The 22,161-nt window shown below is 38.4% G+C and overlaps 1 protein-coding gene across 2 annotated transcripts in view; it reads left to right on the forward strand.

The window, feature by feature from the left end:
• LOC105439777 (transportin-3) overlaps nt 1–22,161 on the forward strand; it is a 63,330-nt gene that overhangs the window by 826 nt on the left and 40,343 nt on the right. For both annotated transcript variants that reach the window (XM_030988648.1, XM_030988649.1), the window contains exons 2-12: nt 1,758–1,847; nt 2,735–2,922; nt 4,250–4,409; nt 5,089–5,232; nt 7,213–7,388; nt 8,718–8,793; nt 10,367–10,576; nt 12,829–12,936; nt 13,591–13,685; nt 15,827–15,966; nt 17,210–17,401. In XM_030988648.1, coding sequence (XP_030844508.1) covers nt 1,758–1,847; nt 2,735–2,922; nt 4,250–4,409; nt 5,089–5,232; nt 7,213–7,388; nt 8,718–8,793; nt 10,367–10,576; nt 12,829–12,936; nt 13,591–13,685; nt 15,827–15,966; nt 17,210–17,401 — 1,579 coding nt within the window. The remainder of the gene's footprint in view (nt 1–1,757; nt 1,848–2,734; nt 2,923–4,249; nt 4,410–5,088; nt 5,233–7,212; nt 7,389–8,717; nt 8,794–10,366; nt 10,577–12,828; nt 12,937–13,590; nt 13,686–15,826; nt 15,967–17,209; nt 17,402–22,161) is intronic.

Genomic DNA, 22,161 nt, shown 5'->3' on the forward strand with positions numbered 1-22,161 from the left:
TTCCACGTAAGAAAATACCCCACTGGTGGCCCAAGTTCACCATCTACTTTATGGGTTGTCCGTCTTCCCGAGGATTTATCGCTCATAACGTGAAAGTCTCTGTACAAAGTCCATGCATGTAAAACTAAAATGCATCACAAAAATTATTGACGAATCTGATTTTCACAACACGCCAACACGCGAATCGGAAATATGAAATGTCTGCGAAAATGCGGACGATCCTTACTTACTTTGGTTTACTTTGGTGTCCAGGCTTGAAGCTTCAGCTTATGTGCCCCTCTTTACTGCATTGGATTCGCGTTGGTATGGGTGGTATTTCAGCGGATGGTGCTTCCAATGATTTTCAAGTTCTGACTTGAATTTATTGATTGATGAGGCATTTATGGCAATTTCAGGAAGGTTATTCCAATTATTAATGCTCCGCACTGAAAATGACATCTGCCTCATCTTAGATTTGCAGCGGGGCTTCCTTATTTTGAGCCTGTGTCCCCTTGTAAAGTAAAGTAAGTAAGTAAGAAAGATAACAACTTTTAAATCCAGTAACTTTGTCTCAGATTCTGAAACAAAATTCTAGATTTAACTCAATTTGCAATGATAATTATAAACCTTTAGGTCAGTCAGGAACCCCATGACTTTTACAAGCCGATCACCTGTCTGATTATCAAGATATTTATGATTGGAATTACAACTTTTGAAAGCTGTTTGCCAAACGGTTTTCATAACACTACAGTCTATTGGGAAAAAAGAGTATGGTAAAACCGGTCACTCAAAGATTTTTACTTTTTTGAGGCATTTCTTGATCATTTTGAAGCGCAATTTTTTTAGGGCTTCAATATTACACCATATCACAGACATTGCTAACACGTACATGTAGGGCCGTGTATCTCAGATTTAACATTGTTAAAATATCCCTTTAATAATTTGAATGAAACTTCAGCTATCGGTTTGTGATGCTGCAATCCTCCCTACCACATAAAGCCAACGTAAGTGGCGCTCTAGTTTTTATTAGCAAATTTTCCTGGATTTTGCAGTCACATAAACTTCCGGTCAGAATGGGCCACTCAGTATTTGGCTCACACTTTACTGTCAATATGACTGAGAGTAAGAGGGAGAAAATGTAGTGTTGTCGATATTTACCGGTAGACAACTTGTTTAAATATCCAATGATGTAAATTTATCAAATGAGTAGATCTTCTGTATCTTCAAATACAGAGAAAAAATCACTTTAACAATTTTGGTGGGCTACTTTTCAAGCTTGCTTGCATGAAAAACACTCTTTAATTTGTTTTGCATTGAACTCTATGCAAAATTTGGGGGCTCTTTAAGAATTTTGGGGGCTCCTTTGGTCATTTCGGGGGCTAATTCGCCCCGAGCCCCTGTGTATTTTTTTCTCTATTAAAATATGCGACCCTGCTGTTTTTATTACAGGATATTCTTAAAAATTACTGGCAATAGTGCACAATTTTGGCTTTGAAAGGGGAGAGGGAGAGGGAGAGAGGCAGAGAGGCTAACGTACTTGAAACCTCTGAAATTTCATGTTCTTAAATACTAAGTGAGTTGACTATCGTATAAATTAAAAGACGACTATTTTTCTTCTTTCCCAATTTAGCGATAGGGCTAGGGTGTGGATGAGGCTGCAGGCTTTGACGATTCATTTCAATCTTTTCTTTCACAGTTTCAGCCAGGTATGTCAGTACACTTTTATTCTGCATTGATTGATTTCAAGGAGCAATTATACTTTTCTTCTGTATTTTCAGTTGTTTTCTTGGGAGATTTCAGACCAGTTACTCCAGATGAAGAGGGATGTAGAAACTTGTTACTTTGCTGCACAGACAATGAGAACCAAGGTAAGTTCTAAGACACTGTTCACACTGTAAGATAATATTCAGCACTTGTGATCACTTTTGATATTTACCGGTAATGAATTGTCACGATTGTGAACACAACAGGGTGGTCTGTTTCTCTATAATTGTCCTACATGTAAGTCTAACTTCTTGGACATCCCATAGAAACATGAAGTAGAACTTAAGTAAGTTCTAAGACACTGTTCACACTGTAAGATTATATGGAGCACTTTTGATCACCTTTGATATTTAATGATTTGTCACAAATGTGAACACAACAGGGAGTCTGTTTCTCGAAAGTTGTCATACATGTAACTTCTTGGACATCCCATATAGTCATGTAGTAGAACTGTAGGATAACAAAAACAAAAAAGCCTAAAACCATTTAAAGAAACAATAACATACACTGGCTTACCAAAACGAAATCACCTACAGAGATGCCAGTCTTCAGGCTTTTGCTTGATTTCAGGCCCTGACAACTTTCCATTACAGGCTTTTTCAGGCTTTATATTGTACAGCATATCTGGGGCTTTAACGTGTTCTGGCTTCTTTCAGGCCCAGTAGGTAAAACTGACTGGCATCCCTGCACATATGACCGGGAGGTCTTTTTCCTTGATCAAGCATACACAACCAGAGAGAAAATTAATATTTGATTATGGAGTTAACAAGTATAAAACCCTTTTATCATCATAAATAAACAAAACAAAAATTTGCAAAATCATTTCATCTCCACTCCAGATCCAATTTTCTTATAATCTTGATGATTCCAGAACCTTGCAGTTCACACCAATACTTATATGCTAGATGATCAACCTTTTCTGATTGATTCCACACCGTTTCTTTCCCAAAATAAATCTAAAATTTCCTAAATTGTTGCATCTCCACTCCAGATCCAATATTCTTTTCACGAGCTCCCTGGGCAATCCCACGAGATGCTGAGGGACTCCCTGATCAATCACATGCAGACGATGAGCGATCCAAAGTTCCATGTGATCACCACGCAGCTCTGTCTCGCCCTGGCTGACCTGGCCCTGCAGATGACGCAGTGGAAGAACTCGGCCTCGTTTCTCATTCACAGGTACGTATTATGATGTTTAGTTGTTGTTGGTTATAGTTTAATGGCGTTCATTCAGTATTGATATATACGCCATATCTTCAGTTTTATAAGAAAATCGGTTATCCGTTAAGAAAAGTGAAAAATTATGTTTAGTGGTGGTGGTTGGTTATTATATCTTGAATATCGGTGGTGGTGGTTATTTTACGTGACTGCTAAGAAACTAAGAAAGCATAAATGCTTGTAAGTTAGCAACCAGACAGCCGACGGCTTTAGGTCCTCTCCGAGGGACCTGGTAATGAGGAATAATGCCTTACCTAGAGGGCACATCGCCTTGGTTTCGAAAACCGGGTCACCGCATTACGAGACCACTGCTCTACCGCCTGAGGTACCTGACTGCTTAGAAAGCATAAATGCTTGTATTAAAGCAACCAGATGACCGACGGCTTTAGGTCCTCTTAGAGGATGTTGGTAGCCAATGGTGGTAGGTGTAAGACCAGAAATGTTCATCACAAGCGATCTAGTTTTGCAATTTTCGGAGCAGCCTTATAATACTCCACCACCACCAAAGCTGATAACTTGTATGTAGGTTAAACCAACGCTATACCAATGAAGCTAAATCTAAAGACTTAAGTTTTTTAGCTGACCCTAACCCTAATCCTTGCCTTAATCCTAACCCTAACTCTAACATAGGCATTGGACATTCATGTATTTGGGTATTCTAAAGTTAATCCCAAGGTTTAAAATAATTGTAATTGTGGCTTCTGGTGATGTGGTTGTGATGCTCCTGGCACTCTAACTTTATTACCCTGGTAACAGCCACACAGTCAACGATGTAGCACTCTAGCATATATCTGATACCGTTCCAATTTACACCCAGATTTACACCTCACACTGATGCACATCATCTCACATCATCTCACCATATCGGATAGCTTCCAAGAACTGGTGAAAGGGATAACCATATCAAGGTTTAAAGATATAGACCGGTAGTGTTAAAATTGCGGTTCAAGGGTTTTGGGTGTAAAATATCCATTCAATATCCCTTCAGAGGTTTAGATGGCAATACTTCAACCTAAATTTGCAAAAAAAAACAGAAATATATGCCCAAATGTTCAATGTTGAAGTGCACCGAATCGATAATTTACCAAATATATCAATTAGTAGGCGGTTTCCCGGCGAAATTTGTATCATCACGTATTAGTCAAAATATATTCTTTCACATGATTGGCAATAAGAGCTTCCATTTCATTTTTTGAGAGGGGGGGGGGGCGTTTCCAAAACTGGTCTATACCTTTAAGCTTCAAGAACTTGTACGCTAATCCATCTCTATATTTCTACATCTCTGCAGGTTTTACAGCTCCAATGCAACACACATGCCCTTACTCATCGAGCTTCTGACGGTCCTACCAGAAGAAGTGGACAGTCACTCCCTCAGGCTGGGTCTCAACAGGAGAGAAGAGTTCAGGGTAGAGCTGGGCGAGGCTGCCCCCACCGTCATTAACCTGCTGGTAAGATTTCATGGAAGATCTTTTCCGGTTTGATAATAGCTCGTTCTTAAATAGCGCTTTTCAGGACCGCAGGCCCTCTCAAAGCGCTTTACAGATATATATTATTACCCCAGTCACCAGATTCAGACTTACCCGCACACAATGTTTGCACATTCCCTTCTCCCTGGGGAACATTCCAGCCAGGCGTCATTTTTCACAAGTGCACACTTGCTATTCTAAGCACATTAGCTTTTGCATTCTACCGGGTACCCATTTCACATCTGGGTGGAGAGTGGCAAATGTAGATCAATGTCTTGCCAAAGGACATTAGTGCTGCGGCGGAACATGAACTGGTGGTCCTTGTGGCTCCAACCAGACAAAATGTAAATGTAAAAGGAATATTTGATGTCAATCATTTTCATACTTTAACTCTGAAATCCTTGGTGATGTATGGAATGCCAAACGACCAAATACAGTCAAACCTGCTGAATTAACAACCACATGTATAGAAACACCACACATTTTTTGATCCCCTTAAAAATGGTATCTCATTGAAACATATACTAAAGGAACCTGTGCACAAAGACCACCTGCCTTTAAAGACCACTTTTCTTGTCTTCCTTGTGGGTGGTCTTTATAGACAGGTGTCACTGTACCATGCTTTTCCTATTAAACTCTTTTGTATCTTCTTACATGACAGACCGCTTGCTCAGAGAACTACCTGAACGACCAGAGGTTACTTGGGAAGATCTTCAAGTGCCTGGCGAGCTGGTTCTACATCCGGGTGTGTCCAAGCGAGGAGATGTCACAGAGCAAGATTATAGTACTCCTCTTCGAGCTTCTGGTAGGACAAACGCGAAAGTATTTTATTTATTTATTTTTAATTTTGAGAATGAGCTAACTATCTTGTTATTTATTTTGCTTGGAGTGAAAGTACCGGTAACTAATTACATGACTTTAGATTATGTCTCATTTAGAACTTACATGGATTAAGTAACTTTGTCTCAGATTCTGGAACAAAATCCTCGATTTAGCTCATGCTGCAATGATAAGTATAAACATTTAGGTCAGTCAGGAACCTCATGACTTTTACAAGCCGATCGCCTGTCTGATTATCAAGATATTTATGATTGGAAATCAAAATTTCACAATTCGTTTTCCTAACGGTTTTTATAACACTACAGTCTATCGGGAAAAATGAGTATGATAAAATCGGTCACTAAAAGATTTTTTACTTTTTTGAGGCACTTCATGATCAGGGCTTCAATATGACACCATATCACAGACAGTGATAACATGTAGGGCCGTGCATCTCAGATTTAACATTGTTAAACAATGCCTTTAATCTAATGTTGGAATTTTGTACACACTTTCAATTTGTTTCTGAGCTTCAGATAGCTGGTAAGGCATACATCTCACCACAATGGGCTATTGTGTTGGGATTAAACACATTATACAGGAAGTAAGGCACTTCAGCTAATTGTTCTGTAGTTGAATTTGTCCTTACTTTACAATTTAATGTAGAAAGGCCAGACTCCTAAACGTTATGAGGAATGATAATTCATTGATAGAAACATCCCCGTACTAGAACTTACATGGCCTACCTAACGATGAAAACATCTTTTCATCTGGCCCCTTTAACCCTTACTGTACTGGGCTATTTTGAGCACCCTCTGACTGGGGGGGGGGCCTGGGAGGCCCCCCCCTATGATCTCGGCCGCCGAATGTCCGATGAACACGAAAATTTGCATATTTGTAGATATTTCCGTAAGGAACAAGATGGTATAATTAGTTTTTTCGTTATAGCCTAATTAATTATGCAAAATGCTAATTTTATGCATTTTACAGAAAACTCTACATACACCTGTATTTGTCCGTAGACTTGTGAAGAATCTTGAAAATGTATTGAATAAATGTTTCCTTCATCTCAAATTCATGAGGTTTCATTATTTTAATGATATTTGAAAATGCTTGGGTTAATTTGCATAAATTATGAATACGCAAATTACGCATTCATGAATATCCAATCGGGAACTATATTTAGGGAACTAGAATCATTACAAAAATTTTCAGACTCCACTTTTTGAATGTTGAAACTCATTATTCATATGAAACTTCTTTTCTAACACAAAATAGTTATTTGATGTAATTAATAATGATAATTTACGCAAATTTGATGCGATTTTCAATTATCTATTTTCTTATGTATTTTATTGTTTTTTTATTTCTTATTATATCTATTGTTTTATATCTAAGGTATTCTTTTGTTCTGGAATACATCAAGTTACTCTGAGAAACATATAAAAGCAATTTGATATCAATTCATATCTTCACATTTCTGCTTGTACATGAATATATGCAATTATAGCACTTTTTTGTTACTAATTGTTATGTAACACCTTACAGGTATATCCAATTTTTACGAAAATGGTATCAAAATGTGCGCAAGACTTGAGGGAAAAAAGTCATGAAACGACAATTCAAAATTCCAAGCGGTTGCGGCGCGATCTCCGAAAATGTCGAGGGGGGGGGCCTCCCAGGCCCCCCCCCCCAGTACAGTAAGGGTTAAGTGTTCTGCTAAAGAATTTAAAGCCCCACTGCATTCCTTGTAGCTCCTTGCTCCCTCTATATAGAAAACAATGCCTAAGTGGTGCCCGTTGGTACCCCATAATCCTATTTTTCTTACGTTAATTGAGAGCTGAGTTGAGGAGATAACCACCTGTCAGTGACTATGCAGAGTTGTCTAATCGCTCCTGGCCAAACTAGTACAGACGGGCTTTAAATGATGACTAAATATATTGCAATAATTTTATAATTTTTTCAGAAAAAGTCGGACACGCCGTCCATGCTCCACGAGGCTACGAGCGACTGCCTGTGTGCTGCCCTCTACAGTATGGAGGACGTAGAGGAGCATCTGCCGCTAGCCAAGGTTCTCTATCAAGGCATTAATCTCCTTCCAGAGGCATACACAATGGCCGTTGCAGAGGAAGATGTTGACAAGTAGGTAGTCTATATTTTAGGACATTACAGAGATGCCAACCCGCCCAATTTCATCGGATGGCTCCCAAAGATACATCCCAACTCCCGCCCTTACGATCACCATCCTTATCCTCCTGAAATTATGATTTTCAGTTTTTGGCACTGATCAGTATTAACATCTGCGAATTGAATTAGAAATATCGTCTGCTCACTTTAGCGTAGTAATTCCACTATGTTCGCTGCTACGGAATTCTACCTAAAAGGCAAAGACAATTATAATTTTTGAGGCAGGCGTGATGACGCAGTGGTAGAGCAGTGGTCTCTTAGCCAGGAGGTCCCGGGTTCGAAACCAAGTCGGTGCGCTGGTGCCTTTGGTAAGACATTGATCCTCATACGAAGTCATTCGGAGAAGACTGAAAGCAGTTGGTGTACCAGTAGTCAAAAGAAATAGTTTTGTTTAGCAAGAGCAGAAAGATCAAATCTATGTATTTTCACCCATCTTGTGCCTATTTATTTAAGTTGAAATCATGGTCAAAATTTCAGGCACAGAATTAATTTTATAGGTACATGTAAGACATGGGTTAGAATCTTTAAATTGGCAAAATTTCATAACTATTGATTCACCCCCCCCCCCCCTCCCTCCCTATTGACCATTGATTCAATGAATTTATTCCAGAAAGGTGTAATTGACTTTTCAATGGAAAATCATCATTTTGGGCCAAATTGAAGATCAGCTATTTCTTGATGAAGATAATTTTGAGTTCGCTTCTTAAAAACAATTTAAAAACACAGCACTCAACAACAAACTCAAGTTGCAACCTTCACTTATAGATGTGGCAAAATATTACCAAACAACTTAGTGGTGATCTGACATTTGCTAGGGCTTTATTTGGTAAATTATTACAGGGTTATGTTTAGGGTTGCCCTTGGTTTTAATGTTACAGGCAGGTATAGACTAACTTTTAGTTATATTGCTCTGGTTCACAACATTACAAGTGAGAGCAATATAACACTGAGTTCCAATAGGACATCTATTTATTCAGATGGTCATATCTCAGCCAATACTTAACATATTCCATTGGTTTTTTGACATTCAGACATTATTTTTAATGCTCTTTTTTGAATTCTAAAAATAGATTTGTATGATGTCACAGCTTCGGTACTCTTTAGTGTTTGGCATGCCCAGGGTCGAAGTCAAATAAACTTTACAAATCTTGCCCATAATGGGGTAAAATTTGCATGTGAATTCTTGGTAAATGAACTGATGGTGGATGAATGCTTACTGTATGTACTTCTTTGTATTTGGTCCAATAGTATATGTACATTTTTCTTTTTGTGTTTGATCTGCAGATGTATCAATTATTGTCGGATATTCACTGAGCTAGCAGAAGCTTTCATGGAAATGATGGTGGAGACGCCAAACCAGGTAAAAAGCCCAGGGCCATGTTTCATAATATACAAATAATACACAGGTGTGAGTGCGTTATGGTCGATGCAGCACATGAGGGTATTCACTATGGTGCAATAAAATTCATGTGGCGTAGCGAATGTATTTTGTGCCATTGTGAATACCCAAATAGCACTACATTGCCATAACGTCATGAACAAAAACCTGTGTGTTATTTGTTTTATAAAATGGGTCAACAATCTTACTTAGTAAGGCCATAAGATGTCTCAGACGATCGCGGCAGCAGTGGCCTTGTAAACAAGCTGTGCATTGCATGGTGCAACTTCTCATAAACATCCATTGAAGTACATGCAGCGTGCATTATGCCTTTTATTGCACCGTTTTTGCACCGTTTTTGCACGGTTGTTATCACCAAAATGCACTTCCCTTGGGCATATGGTAAAAGTTAATGCACGCACACATGATCCATTTTGATGATTCTCATTGGCTACATTCTTGAACCCATTTGATAAAACTTGATATCAATAACAAATGCTTGATTTCTATGAAAAAATTGTTATCATCCAATCAAATGCCTCAATTTCAGTAGCTTATTATGTAACTTGTCATTGATAAGAAGTTTTATGAAACAGAACACAGGTTCTTCTTATTACTTTTAAGATAAATCACTATTTTGTCTTCAAATTGGCAAAAAACAGATCTTGCCCTTTCAGTGCTACCTGTTCAACATTCCTTAAAATTATTCTTTCATAAGTGAGAGTACACAAATGTTGATAATGTTTAAAATGAACAAAATTTCCCGATATTTATGAGAAAACATACTTGGAATATATCCTTCTGTGGATGTGTTGCCACTTTATATGAAGATTGTATTGCTTATACTGCTTTAAACCAGTTAATTTTTAAACAATAATAATAAAATAATAATATTCAGCTTTTATATAGCGCAAATCACAATAAGTCTCTAAGCGCTTCCAAACTTGGATATTATTACTCCGGCTTTTTAGCTGTGCTGCCATTATAGCGCTCTAGCATTTCAAGGAATAAATTCCTTCCTTCCTAACAATTGATATTCAGTTGTTTTATATTTCAAATGCTTAGAAATGTGATTATAACACCAGTTTTGAAAAGAAAATACAAAAATAGATTTGACATTAACATGATAAATATAAAGGTTCCAGCACTTTTTAACATAAAAGCAATGTTGACACTTTGTTAATTGAGCTTACAATAAACATAGTTGAAAACCATTTCTATTTTTTGGCTTTCAAGCTATTGTTTTGAACCCTAGTTTCTTCTCTTTTTCTGAAACATTCTGTGTGAAAAGTATTCAAAATAGACTGTATTCTTAAATTTGCCCTGAGCAATTCCTAATGTTTGCTGTGAAAGGTTGGCAGGTATGCATGAGCATAGAAAACAATGCAAAATTGGTGCCCATTGGTCACCCATGATCTTCTTTTTCTTATGTTAATTGAGAGCTGATTTGAAGAGATAACCACCTGTCAGTGACCACGCTGGGTGGTCTAATCCCTCCTGGCCAAACTAGTACAGATAGGCTTTAATACACATGCATTCTTCTATTTTGTTTCAGGCATTTGGGGATCTAAGAACGCTGGATGCCGTGCTGACCTGTGTCGGCCATCCGCAGAGCGAGGTGGCGGAGATCACTTTCAACTTCTGGTACCGACTGTCGGAAATCATCTACAAGAGGGACAGCAGGGAACTCACAGACTTATACCGACCCTACATTGAAAGGCTTATCCATTCACTGAGCGTGCATTGCCAAATAGACACAGAACACGTAAGTTGTTTATTTATTATGTTATTTAAAAATATTTATACAGGATGACAATGTCAGCCAAAAATAACAATGAAATGAGGCAAAACATTAAATATATTAAAGGGATATTAAATAATATGACATTATATGAAAAAAACAGCAACTAGAGACATAGATGTAAATTTATAGACTCACCCAGAATCAGGCGCGGATCTACGGGGGGGGGGGGGGGGGGGGGGGGGGGGGGGGGGGGGGGGTTTAGGGGGTTTAAACCCCCCCCCCCCCCCTTGGGCGGCCAAAAAAAAAAAAAGGGACAAAAAAGAAGAAAAAAAGAAAGAAAAGAGAACGCACGCTGGAGAGAAACCCTTTCAAGTGCAAATATTGTGAGAAGATATTCAACTCATCTGGTAACTTAACCAAACACATGATAACTCTGGATATAACTGTGTATTCAACTGTTACTTGATTTAAAAAGACGTTATCATGCACTGCTTTTTATGGTCTCCATTGTGTTAATAGATGCCAGGAAAACATCACTTATGGGGTTCAAATAAAACCCCCCAAAAAATCGGCTCGCCGCTTTGCGGCTCGTGGACGATGCTCCGCATCGTCATTATTTTGGTCAAACCCCCCCCTTAGCAAAAAGCTAGATCCGCCCCTGAGAATCACAAAATGAAAAACAGTAAATGAAATGAAAAGAAATTAAGTTAGATGACTTTTCTAAAGGTAGGAAGGTTGGGTAGGGAAAACCATCTAATTGAACAACTGAATCCACATATATAAAAGTAAATTATCTTCTCTAACATTGTAGGGCCACATATCCTGCTCTTTGAATATTCAAAAGGTAGGAAGGTTGGGGTTAGGGAAATCGTCTAATTAAACAACTAAATCCACATACATAACGATCCAAGAGAACGACTAAATCAACATACAAAGTCATACAGTACATAATCATCTCTTACATTGTAGGGTCACATGTTCCTGTTTGTGATTGTTATCATAAATATATGATCATGATCGCAATACGGCATATAACCTACATGTTTGAGAAGGAAAACACTCAGAAAAAATAAAACAATAGATAGTCTCAAATAAAAGAATAATAATAGCTTTTACTGAAAAATGAACTGTGTCATAAAATTTCACCTGTTGTAAAAAAAAAGGTGAAAGTTTATCCATCTTTCTGACCTGCTCAAGCGAAATCTAAGGTATGCCAAAATTCAATGCAAAACATAATAAGTACAGTTGAACCACATGTAGATATTTATAAGGGCATCAGGAATCAACCGGTTTTCAGCAACTTGCCCAGGTTTGAAGGAAAATCGTGATGACTAAGGCCTACTGTGGCTCCACTATCTGATCACTGTCATTGTGAATTGAATCAGGGAGTTAAATGGGTACCCGGTAGGATGCGTAAGCTAATGTGCTTAGATTAGCAAGTGTGCGCTTGTAAAAATGACGCCTGGCTGGAATGCTCCCCTGGGAGTGGAAATGTGCATACATTGTGTGCGGGTAAGCCTGAATCCGATGACCGGGGTAATAATATGATTGCAGAGCCCTCAGGGAGAACAGTATGAATACTGATGAGGCTACCCTGGGTAAACAAGACATATTATCATTATTATTATTATAGTGGAGTTACTTGCCATGGTGGATACTTGCATTCTAAGAAGGACTCATTCATTTACTTCCATGAGTTTATAATATCTTTATATGCTTCCAAAGGAATACATTCATACCCTAGCTTTAGGTTTGGCAACCTTACCGGCCAGTCCATTCAAGGAATCCAATCCAATCTAATCCAGGAATTTATAAAGCGCCAATATCTAGTTGCCTAAGTAAAGGCGCTGACGATATTGAAAAACTACCAAAAATGCCTGTTCATGATTCTAACAGGAAAAGACAAAAAAGCAGTGACTAATTGTAAGCAATCTGAAATAGGTATGTCTTCAGTTGAGTTCTGATTTTGAAAGTGGATAACTCCAATGAATAAATGAATCCAACCAGGGGCCCACTTGATACACTTAAATCCAGGGTTGAGAGTGGCAATTGTAAATTAATGCACTGTCAGAAAGACTCGTTCATTTACTGTTGATATTGTCTTATCACCACACAGGAAGGAATACCGGATGAAAGGATGGGGGGGGGGGGGGGGTTACGTTTACTTGTCGTAGTGGACACTTGCATTCTTACAAAGACTCATTAATTTACTGTTGATATTGTTGATATTATATTATAGCATTTACTGTTGATATTGTCTTATCACCATGCAGGAAGGAATACCGGATGAAAGTGATGATTTTGGTGACTTCAGAGTGAGAGTGTCGGAGCTTATCAAAGATGTCATCTTCATCGTTGGTTCCTCCTCATGCTTTGCTCAAGTAAGTAACCTTTGATAGCAATTCAAAACTGTAAGTAACCTTTAACCCTATCTAGCCTGAGCTATTTCAAAACTGCATAGCCTTGGGGGTGGGGAGGGGGGGGGGGGGGAGCTTCTAAGGCCCCCTCCCATGATCTCGGCCATTTTACTAGCAATTCAAAACTGGCCATGCATCTATGCATCCAATGATAAGTCCATGTTTTGGCATAAGATGATGAAGAGAAGATACTTGCTTTAAATGATAATCACCTGATAAAGACGTAATGAACGTGATTAATTTGTGCCCTTATTAAAACAGTCAAATTTAAATCATGAATCTCTTATTATTCATAATGTTGTTGTTTTTATATATATATATCTATATTTTGGGGAAAAAAAAAATCATTTGTGTATGTGTGTGTTAGGAGGGGGGGGGGGGTGGGGCTGGGATAACAACTAAGTAAAACAGACCCCATATTAATTTATGTATTGTTGACTCCCCTGGAATTCCCAATTCTGATCAATACCATTTCCCAGTGAATTCCAGACCATGCATATTTTCATTTCACTTCTGTACTTTTCCTTTCAATAGATGTATACAGTCTTATATTATGTAGCAAATAGTATAATTCCAAGAAGTGAAACATGGCAATCAATTGTGATTTTCTTCTTACAGATGTTTCACAATCTCGCCAGTCAGCAAGGTGCATCATGGGAAGTCACAGAGGCTGCCCTCTTCATCATGAGTTCTGTCGCAAAGAACGTCCTGCCGTAAGTTAATAACAGCTTTATGTGTTTCCAAAGGAAGACATTTGTACCCTAGCTTTAGCTCTGCCAACCGTACTGACCAATGCATTCAAGGAATGAATCCTACCAGGGCCTACTTAATGCAATTGAGTTGAGTCCATTATGGAGTGTGGCAAATGTAGATTAAAGACACATCCCAGTGGACTCTCATTGGGAATTTGACACCATTCGGGTGGTTACCTAACAACGGATGTTGTCAATCACCAGGATTAGCCATTATTTCTATGACCATCAGGCCTTACATATTTTTCCCACCAATCACCCCATATAGAAAAGTCATTATCTTGCATTTCCCTAACCTGGAGACTCTCCAAGAGACTAGGGGGTATTTCTTGATGGGACTATGAGTTTGCTGTGTTACACCCATTAATGGTATTTCCACCAAGTCTAATGTCAGCAAGTTATGACTTTCATGGAAACTGAATCCCATCTCCCTTGCATGTATTGACAAATGATATAACTGCTGTGGCGGGGAAACAAACCATGTACCTTTGATTTACAATCGGGTGGTTTATTCACCAGATCACAACACCTACAAGTTGGCCCTTGATGAGCTTTGCTTACATTAGTATTCTCTTTGTTAGGGTGATGAGCTTTATTTCTATGTTTTTTTGTTGCTTCAGAGCCCCAAACCTGCCCTTCTAAGGGATCCTTATCTTCAGAAGACTCACGTTTTAACAATATTATACAAATATTGACTGCTCATGAGGATGATGGTGGGAACTATCACTCCCAAGGTGGTGTTCACACCGGCCCTTCTATCACCGAAGCCGAGAGGGTGATAGATAGAAAAGCCGGTGTTAACACCACCGAGGGAGTGGTAGTTCCCACCATCATCCGATTACAGAGCAGTCCATATTTGTTTTATATACCTCATCCTTTGTATTGATTCATGATTAGGTCTAGCTGTAGGTCTAGATCTAGCTTTAAAAACAGGAAACGAGATCAAGAGGAATTTACTAACCCAAATAAGAAAAATCCAACATCAAGTCCAAGGCAAGAGTAGTGAGTTCCTACGCGCTGCGCGTAACCGCGCGATTGCGGTAGCCTAGCAACTCAAAAAAATTTGTGTGCGCAACTAAGTCGCGGGAGGGGTTAGGGGTCCTATCCCGGGGTTTGATAGTAGCTATCAAACCCTCTGACGTAATGATACTTGATAGATAGAAATGCTCCTTGACATGTGATATAGTTTTGACCAATCAGTGAATGACAATCTATGTATGAGGTATATAATTCAGACTAATGTATGCTATGATATCACCAATTATAATTTATTTCTGGCCTGTTGCTTAACATCCGATACAGGTTTCCTGTCAAACTCTTCCCTAGACTTTGCATAGGTTGCCAAATTCTACTTTGTAAAGCAAAGTACATGAAGTTACTTGAAACAAGAGAATCACAATATTTTTTAAGTTGCCAAACCTGATAACAAATGCAAATTGTTTTGGTCATCTTTGTGTTGCAATTTTGATTTAAAGTTTTAAGTGACACTTTCCATACTTGTCAACCTTGCAAAGTGACTATTAGGTATTTATCAAGGCAAAATAAGGAATACAATGTGTTTTTATTTACTTTCATATAGACATTTCAAAAATAAGAGAGGAGACTAGCATTTGTAACTTTAAGTTTGAAGGTGAAAAATAGGATTAAGTCCTCCACGACAGGAATGGTTAGCAGCCATGCACTTTGGCGCTTTGTAATATCGAGCCCAGAAAGATGTATGTTAAAGGGATCGGGTAACGTTGTCTCAGCTTCTGAAACAAAATCCTGGATTTAGCTTGTGCTGCAATCATAATTATAAACCTTGAGGTCAGTCAGGAATCCCATAACCTTTACAAGTTGATTGCCTGTCTGATTATCAAGATATTTATGATTAGAAATCACAGGAGTATCAGCTCTCTGAAAACTCTCTAAAGCTTTAACGGTTTTCATAACATTACAGACTATCTGGGAAAATGAGAATGGTAAAACTGGTCACTCACAGATTTTTATTTTTATGAGGCTTCAATATTTCACAGACACTAATAACACATAGGGTCATGCATCTTAGATTTTACATTGTTAAACAATGCCTTTAATAAAACAAAAATTGTTGTATCTTACAGAGACGAAACTACAGTGGTCCCCCAGGTGATGCAGGCCATCATCAGTCTCCCAGAGGGAACCCACAGAGCGGTCAGGTACACGAGCACCAGGATACTAGGAGAGCTTGCTGAATGGATAGAGAAACATCCAGATTACCTAGGTGAGCATGACAGTGTTTCATAAAGCTGTTTGTAAAGTTACGCATGACTTTACGAATGACTTGTATAATGAAGTGCCCGATAGGATGCCCAAACTTTTTCCTGATGTTTTAACAAAGTGTGACTCTATTTCCAATAACCTCAATTTAATTATCCTTTGTATTATACTTTGTATTAAAAATGTTTGTTATGATAAGAATGTTAATCTTAATTTGCAGTTCAACTTAGTTGATGCAGTTAATAATGATTGAGCATCCCATTTGGCTTTTCATATACAAGTCGTTCGTAAAGTCATGCGTAACTTTACGAACAGCTTTATGAAACACCCCCCCAGGGCTATCTTTTCTTCTGTGCCATAGGGTTAAAATTTGGTAGCACATATCAATTCTTAAAGCAGGACTGCACTACTTATGGCTACTTGGGCCCTCTATATATAGCAAACAATGCCTAAGCGGTGACCGTTGGTCCCCCATGATCCCCTATATCTGATGTTAATTGAGAGCTGATTTGATGTGTTTGCATGATGACAAGAGAAGAGACCCGACGGCAATTGGATTGAAATTGTGCAGTGTATAGAAATGATTATTTAATGATGTAGCATTTGAATTTAAACTTTATTTTCAGACTGATGACAGATAATTTTGTGAAATACTGACTTCAGCAATTTATAATGCTGAAAAACAGGTGATTTCTTTCTTTTTTCGTTTATCCGTGTAGTGAATTTTCACGTGTACACAGTCACAGCACTTACTGTATGTCCTTTGGCAAGACATTGATCTACATTTGCCACACTCAACCGAAGTGATGTAAATGGCATACATGCCAACTGTTCAGATTAAAGAGGAACATTCCTCTTTTTGGGAGAAGATAATTATCATTTTAATGCAGGTGTTCCTCTTCCTGTACAAATTTGTCTGTAGTATTGAATAGGAGAGTTAGGATTATTCCTCTTTTTTTGGAAAATAGCATAATTTGTACGGATTTCTGATTTTCAAATGTTGGCATGTATGAAATGGGTATCTGGCAGGAATTCATTCCTTGGAATGTTAGAGCGCCGTAATGGCAGCCGTGCTAAAGCCAGGGTAATAATAATAATAATAATTGGATTTGTATAGCGTCTTTTCCAAAGGTTACAAGGCGCTGCTCTCCTAATCTCCCTCTGCGCCTCAGAATAGTTTACTAGATCGATTGGGCATAATAAATGCTGCAGTATTAATTTCAACCTATATTTTGTTATCCTTACAGACCCTGTCCTTAACTTCTTAATGACTGGACTGCGTGACGAGGAGCTTGCTTCAGTCTCTGGCAAGTCCATACAGAGCATCTGTTCAACATGCCAAGACCACTTACAGGGCCATCTGGAGTGCCTTCTGAATATAGCCCAGGCTGTAGATGCTTTCAATCTGTCAGGAGAGTCTGCGTTGGGAATCATTAAGGGTAGGTGGATAGTGCTAGTCAGTGTGTGTGTGTGTGTGCCTGTGGGTGTAAAAGAGAAAGAAAGATTATTAATTCAAGGATGTCAATTTTCAGGCCCTGGCGAGTTATTTTCAGGCCCTCTGATCAATTCTAACTAACATCCCTGTATTATACAAATAAAACACAGCAGAGAGCAGGCCTGATAAAAACCTGATTTAAATCGGTTTTCCCAATTTTTTTTTATTTCTCCTGATTTTTTACCAGATCTTTTTTCTTCTTCTTTACTTATTCGAAAGGGGGAAATGTTGTTATATGCCATTTTTTCCCCGCGAATCCTCTTCTCTTTTTTCTACTCAAGGGGGTTGTGGTTGAGGGGAAAACAAAAAAACCTATTTTTTTTTTAGTGCTCACTATCACCCCTGAGAGAGAGCATTACCGGTAGTAAGAATTACGCACACAAGGTACCTTTGGAACAGTCTAACACGCCCAAGGCGATAGGGTGTTTGGACTCTTTCAAAGGTGTGAGTGTGGGTATTTTACTAATGCCCGAACAAAAGGATTTTATTTGTTTTATAAAATGATGTTTTATAAAACGATTGACCATCGTTCATTAGTATTACTAATGACCGGTCATTAGTAAAAAAAAAAATATTAATGCATGGTCACATGTACGCTCTTAACCAATCATTTGATTAGGATCTGCTTTATCATTTTATAATAAGTATTATTAAGTATTTGGTGTCATCTGTGCCTGGGAGGCGAAAATCAAACTGAATCACTGTAACCCCCTCTCATCCCGGTATAACTCATTGGGGGTGTGCAGGTAGACCACTACACCGGGGTTTCCCCCTTCTCTTGTACGAATAGTGCCCTGGGTTCTTAACGTACAAAGGTGGTGACTCTCCTCTATACAGGGCCTCCATTTAACGTCCTATCCGAGGGATGGAGTGTTTTCCACCTAACATAGCCTGCATCTATGAAACAGTGGAGGGGCAAGTTAAAGATACTATGTCCCATTTGCAGGCCCAAAAAATGAGAAGGTTAAAGATAAAGACCAGTTCTGGTCATGTGATTGCATTGTGAAAGAAATGTTGTTAAATCGATCAGAAAAAGTTGATCATCTAGCATGTAAGTATTGGTGTGTACTGCAAGGTTCCTGAATCATCAAAATGATAAGAAATTTGGCCCAGTCTTCGTAAAGTTACAAGCACTGTACACATAAAGATGTATATGGGACTACGCACACGCGCGTGACACATGCGTATTATCTATTTGGTCCCAGTAGATAAACCAATTTACCAAATATATCAATTAGTAGACGGTTTCCTGGCAAAATTTTTAGCATCATGTATTAGTCAAAACATATTCTTTCACATGATTGGTAATAAGAGCTTCCATTTCATTGTTTGAGAGGGGGCCTTTCCAAAACTGGTCTTTACCTTTAACTTCCAACGGCATTTGAAAGATAATACTAAATTAGAACTTCCCTAAAAGAAGGGGCGCTTGAAAATAACGACTCTTAGTGTCAAATCGACTTAAGAGCTATAGAGCCAGTAAGTAATAGTCTGATTTTCAGACCATTGTACTGAATGGTCGTATGTTTTTGATGCTGCGCAAAGATTCAATCAGTTTAATTTTGGCCATTACAAGAAGTGGGTTATTGATGTAGACAAATGCTCATGTACAGTACCCTTTACAGCTCATTTTATGTTTGTTATTACAAAAGAAGGAAAAAAGCCAGTTAGTCACTCAATAGTGTCTGACAGTGAAGTCTAGCAAGTAAACAGGTTTCCTTGCATAACTTTGAATATTAGGACACTGCTTACGTTTAAAGGGATAGTTGAGTTCTGTTGCAGAGGGCGCTACACAAAATAATTTTGTTGTGAGATAATGAAAAACTGAGTGTCAAATTTGAAAGAACATAATATTTAAATGACAAAATCATCTAAAATTACCTTCATAGCAATTTTAGTTTTTAAAAGGGCACTATAAATGTCATAGATAAGAATAAGAGCAATAACCATGCACTTTGAAGACATTTGCGGTCTGAAAACAGAACTCAACTATCCCTTTAAATTTCACAGATAGGACATACATGACATATTCATAATTCCTGCAAAGTTCTACAGAAATTGATGTTGGCTGCAAAAGGGACACAATATCTTTAAACACACAATGCTCTTTAGTTCGACAGGCAGATACTTTACTGCCTGAGAGAGGGAGAGAGAAAAGGGGAGGGGGGGGGGGGTGAGTGGGGAGGCTGGCAGAGTTAAAGAAAGAAAGAGACAGAGATTTGAATGGAAAGAGAGTGAGTAAGAGAGATAGAGAGATAGAGAGAGAGAGAAAAAAAAAAAGATAAAGTACAGAGATAGTGTAATAGTAAGTGGAGATTGAAGAATTGATCGACAAACTAAAGAGCTGAAAGAGAAATAGAGAGTTAGGAAGAGAGAGAGAGAGAGAGAGAGAAGGAGGGGGGGGGGGCTGGAACAGATTAGAGAGTAATGGAGATGGAAAGAAAGATAGATAAGGATGCTGGAATGAATGGCATAGAGAGAGAGAGAGAGAGAGGGGATGAGGAAAGAATAAAGAATGAAAGGTAGCGGTAGCAGGAGAGAGAAAGGGAGAAAAAGTCTGAATTGGGAATCATAAAGCATAAGGGGAAGATGTGTATAATTTAGGAGAAAGGAAAGAAAGAGACAGAAAGAGAGAGAGGGGGAGGAAAGAGGGATGGAAGGATGAGTGGGATGATCATGAGAGAAATAAACTGAGAGAAAGAGAGAGAGAACGTAGGGATGACAGAGAGAAAGAGAGAGAAAGAGAGAAAGAGAGAGAACAGAGAGATGACAGAGAGAAAGAGAGAGAATGGAGAGATGACAGAGAGAAAGAGAGAGAGAGAGAGAACGGAGGGATGACAGAGAGAAAGAGAGAGAACGGAGGGATGACAGAGAGAAAGAGAGAGAATGGAGAGATGACAGAGAGAAAGAGAGAGAGAGAACAGAAGGATGACAGAGAAAGAGAGAGAGAGAGAACGGAGGGATGACAGAGAGAAAGAGAGAGAGAGAGAACAGAGGAATGACAGAGAGAAAGAGAGAGAGAGAGAACAGAAGGATGACAGAGAGAAAGAGAGAGAGAGAGAACGGAGGGATGACAGAGAGAAAGAGAGAGAATGGTATGGATGACAGAAGCTGCATTTACACTGCAAACAAAACTTGGTTTTTCACACTCCAGAGTTTTGTCAGAAGTTGCTAGGCAACCAGCCATAAATGCAACAAAGATGCCAAATCTAGGGAGACTGATTAATAGTCCATTGTAGTAATCAAGGTGGGAAGTTACAAAGGCATTAACAAGATGACGAGTAGAACTTTGATCCAGAAATGTTTGCAGTTTTCCAACTTTTTCCCATTTGCAGCAAACATCGAATTCTGTAGAACTGTGCAGGAATATTGAATATGTCACATACCTAACATCTTTGTGCACAAGACGCACCGTTGTATAAGACGCACCCGTGTATAAGACACATCCCTATTTTGGGGGCCAAAAAAAAGTCTTTTTTTTTTGGCCTGACTTCGTAGCCAGCAAGCCAGGTACATGTACGTGTTCAAAAACCCATGCGGGAAAGGACCTTTATTTTACTGCGAGGTGCAGTTGGAGGCGCCAAATTTTGCTTGTGAACTTGTCACAAATAATATGTCTGTAACAATGAAGTTATCAGAATAATGAACTTGTCACAAATAGTAGTAACAATGAAGTTATTAGAATAATGAACTTGTCCAAAATAATAGTAACAATGAAGTTATCAGAATAATGAATATTTAGTAGTAACAATGAAGTTATCACAATAATGAACATTTAGTAATAATGAAGTTATCAGAATTATGAACATTTAGTTTCAAAAACAAATGTTCATCATTCTGATAATTAGTTTTTAAAATTAAAGATGACAGAAATCGGGACATTCAGGTAGTGTTGTTCTAGTTTCTGAGTGGTATGACTGAGCTGGGGGACATTGCCAGGCCCAGTGCCAGGTGGAGGGCATAACTCGAAAAAAAAGTGTGTCTTATACACAGAGATTTACGGTACATGTACATGTATGTCCTATCTGTGAAATTTAAAAGTTAGCAGTGTACTGATATTGAAATTTAGCAAGGAAACCTGTGTACCTTCTAGACTTCACTGTCATAAGTGTCAGACCCTGTTGAGTGACTGACTGACTCCTTTTTTGTTCTTTGGTAATAAAATACATAAAATGAGCTGTAAAGCCAGTATACGTAAGCATCTGTCTACATGTACATGTACATCAAATTCATCAATAGCCCACTTCTTGTAATAGCACAAAATGTACAACCATTTGGTACAAGTGTCTAAAAATCAGACTTAAAAATAAAGGTAAAAGCCAGTATTGGAAATGCCCAAATTTCAAAAAATGAAATGGAAGCTCTTGTTACCAATCATGTGAAAGAATATGTTTTGACCAATACATGATGATAAACAATTTTGCCGGGAAACCGCCTACTAATTGATATATTTGGTAAATTAGTTTATCTATTGGGATGTGAGAGATAAACGCATGTGTCGCGCACCTGTGCGTAGTCCCATATACATCTTTCTGTGTACAGTGCTTGTAACTTTACGAAGACTGGGCCAAATTTCTTATCATGTTGATGATTCCAGAACCTTGCAGTACACACCAATACTTATATGCTTGATGAACCTTTTCTAATCGATTCCACAACATTTCTTTCACAATGCAATCGCAGGACCATAACTGGTCTTTAATCTTT

Source organism: Strongylocentrotus purpuratus, unplaced genomic scaffold (assembly GCF_000002235.5).
Source record: "Strongylocentrotus purpuratus isolate Spur 01 unplaced genomic scaffold, Spur_5.0 spur5_scaffold_17, whole genome shotgun sequence".
In the NCBI taxonomy this organism is placed as follows: Eukaryota; Metazoa; Echinodermata; class Echinoidea; order Camarodonta; family Strongylocentrotidae; genus Strongylocentrotus; species Strongylocentrotus purpuratus.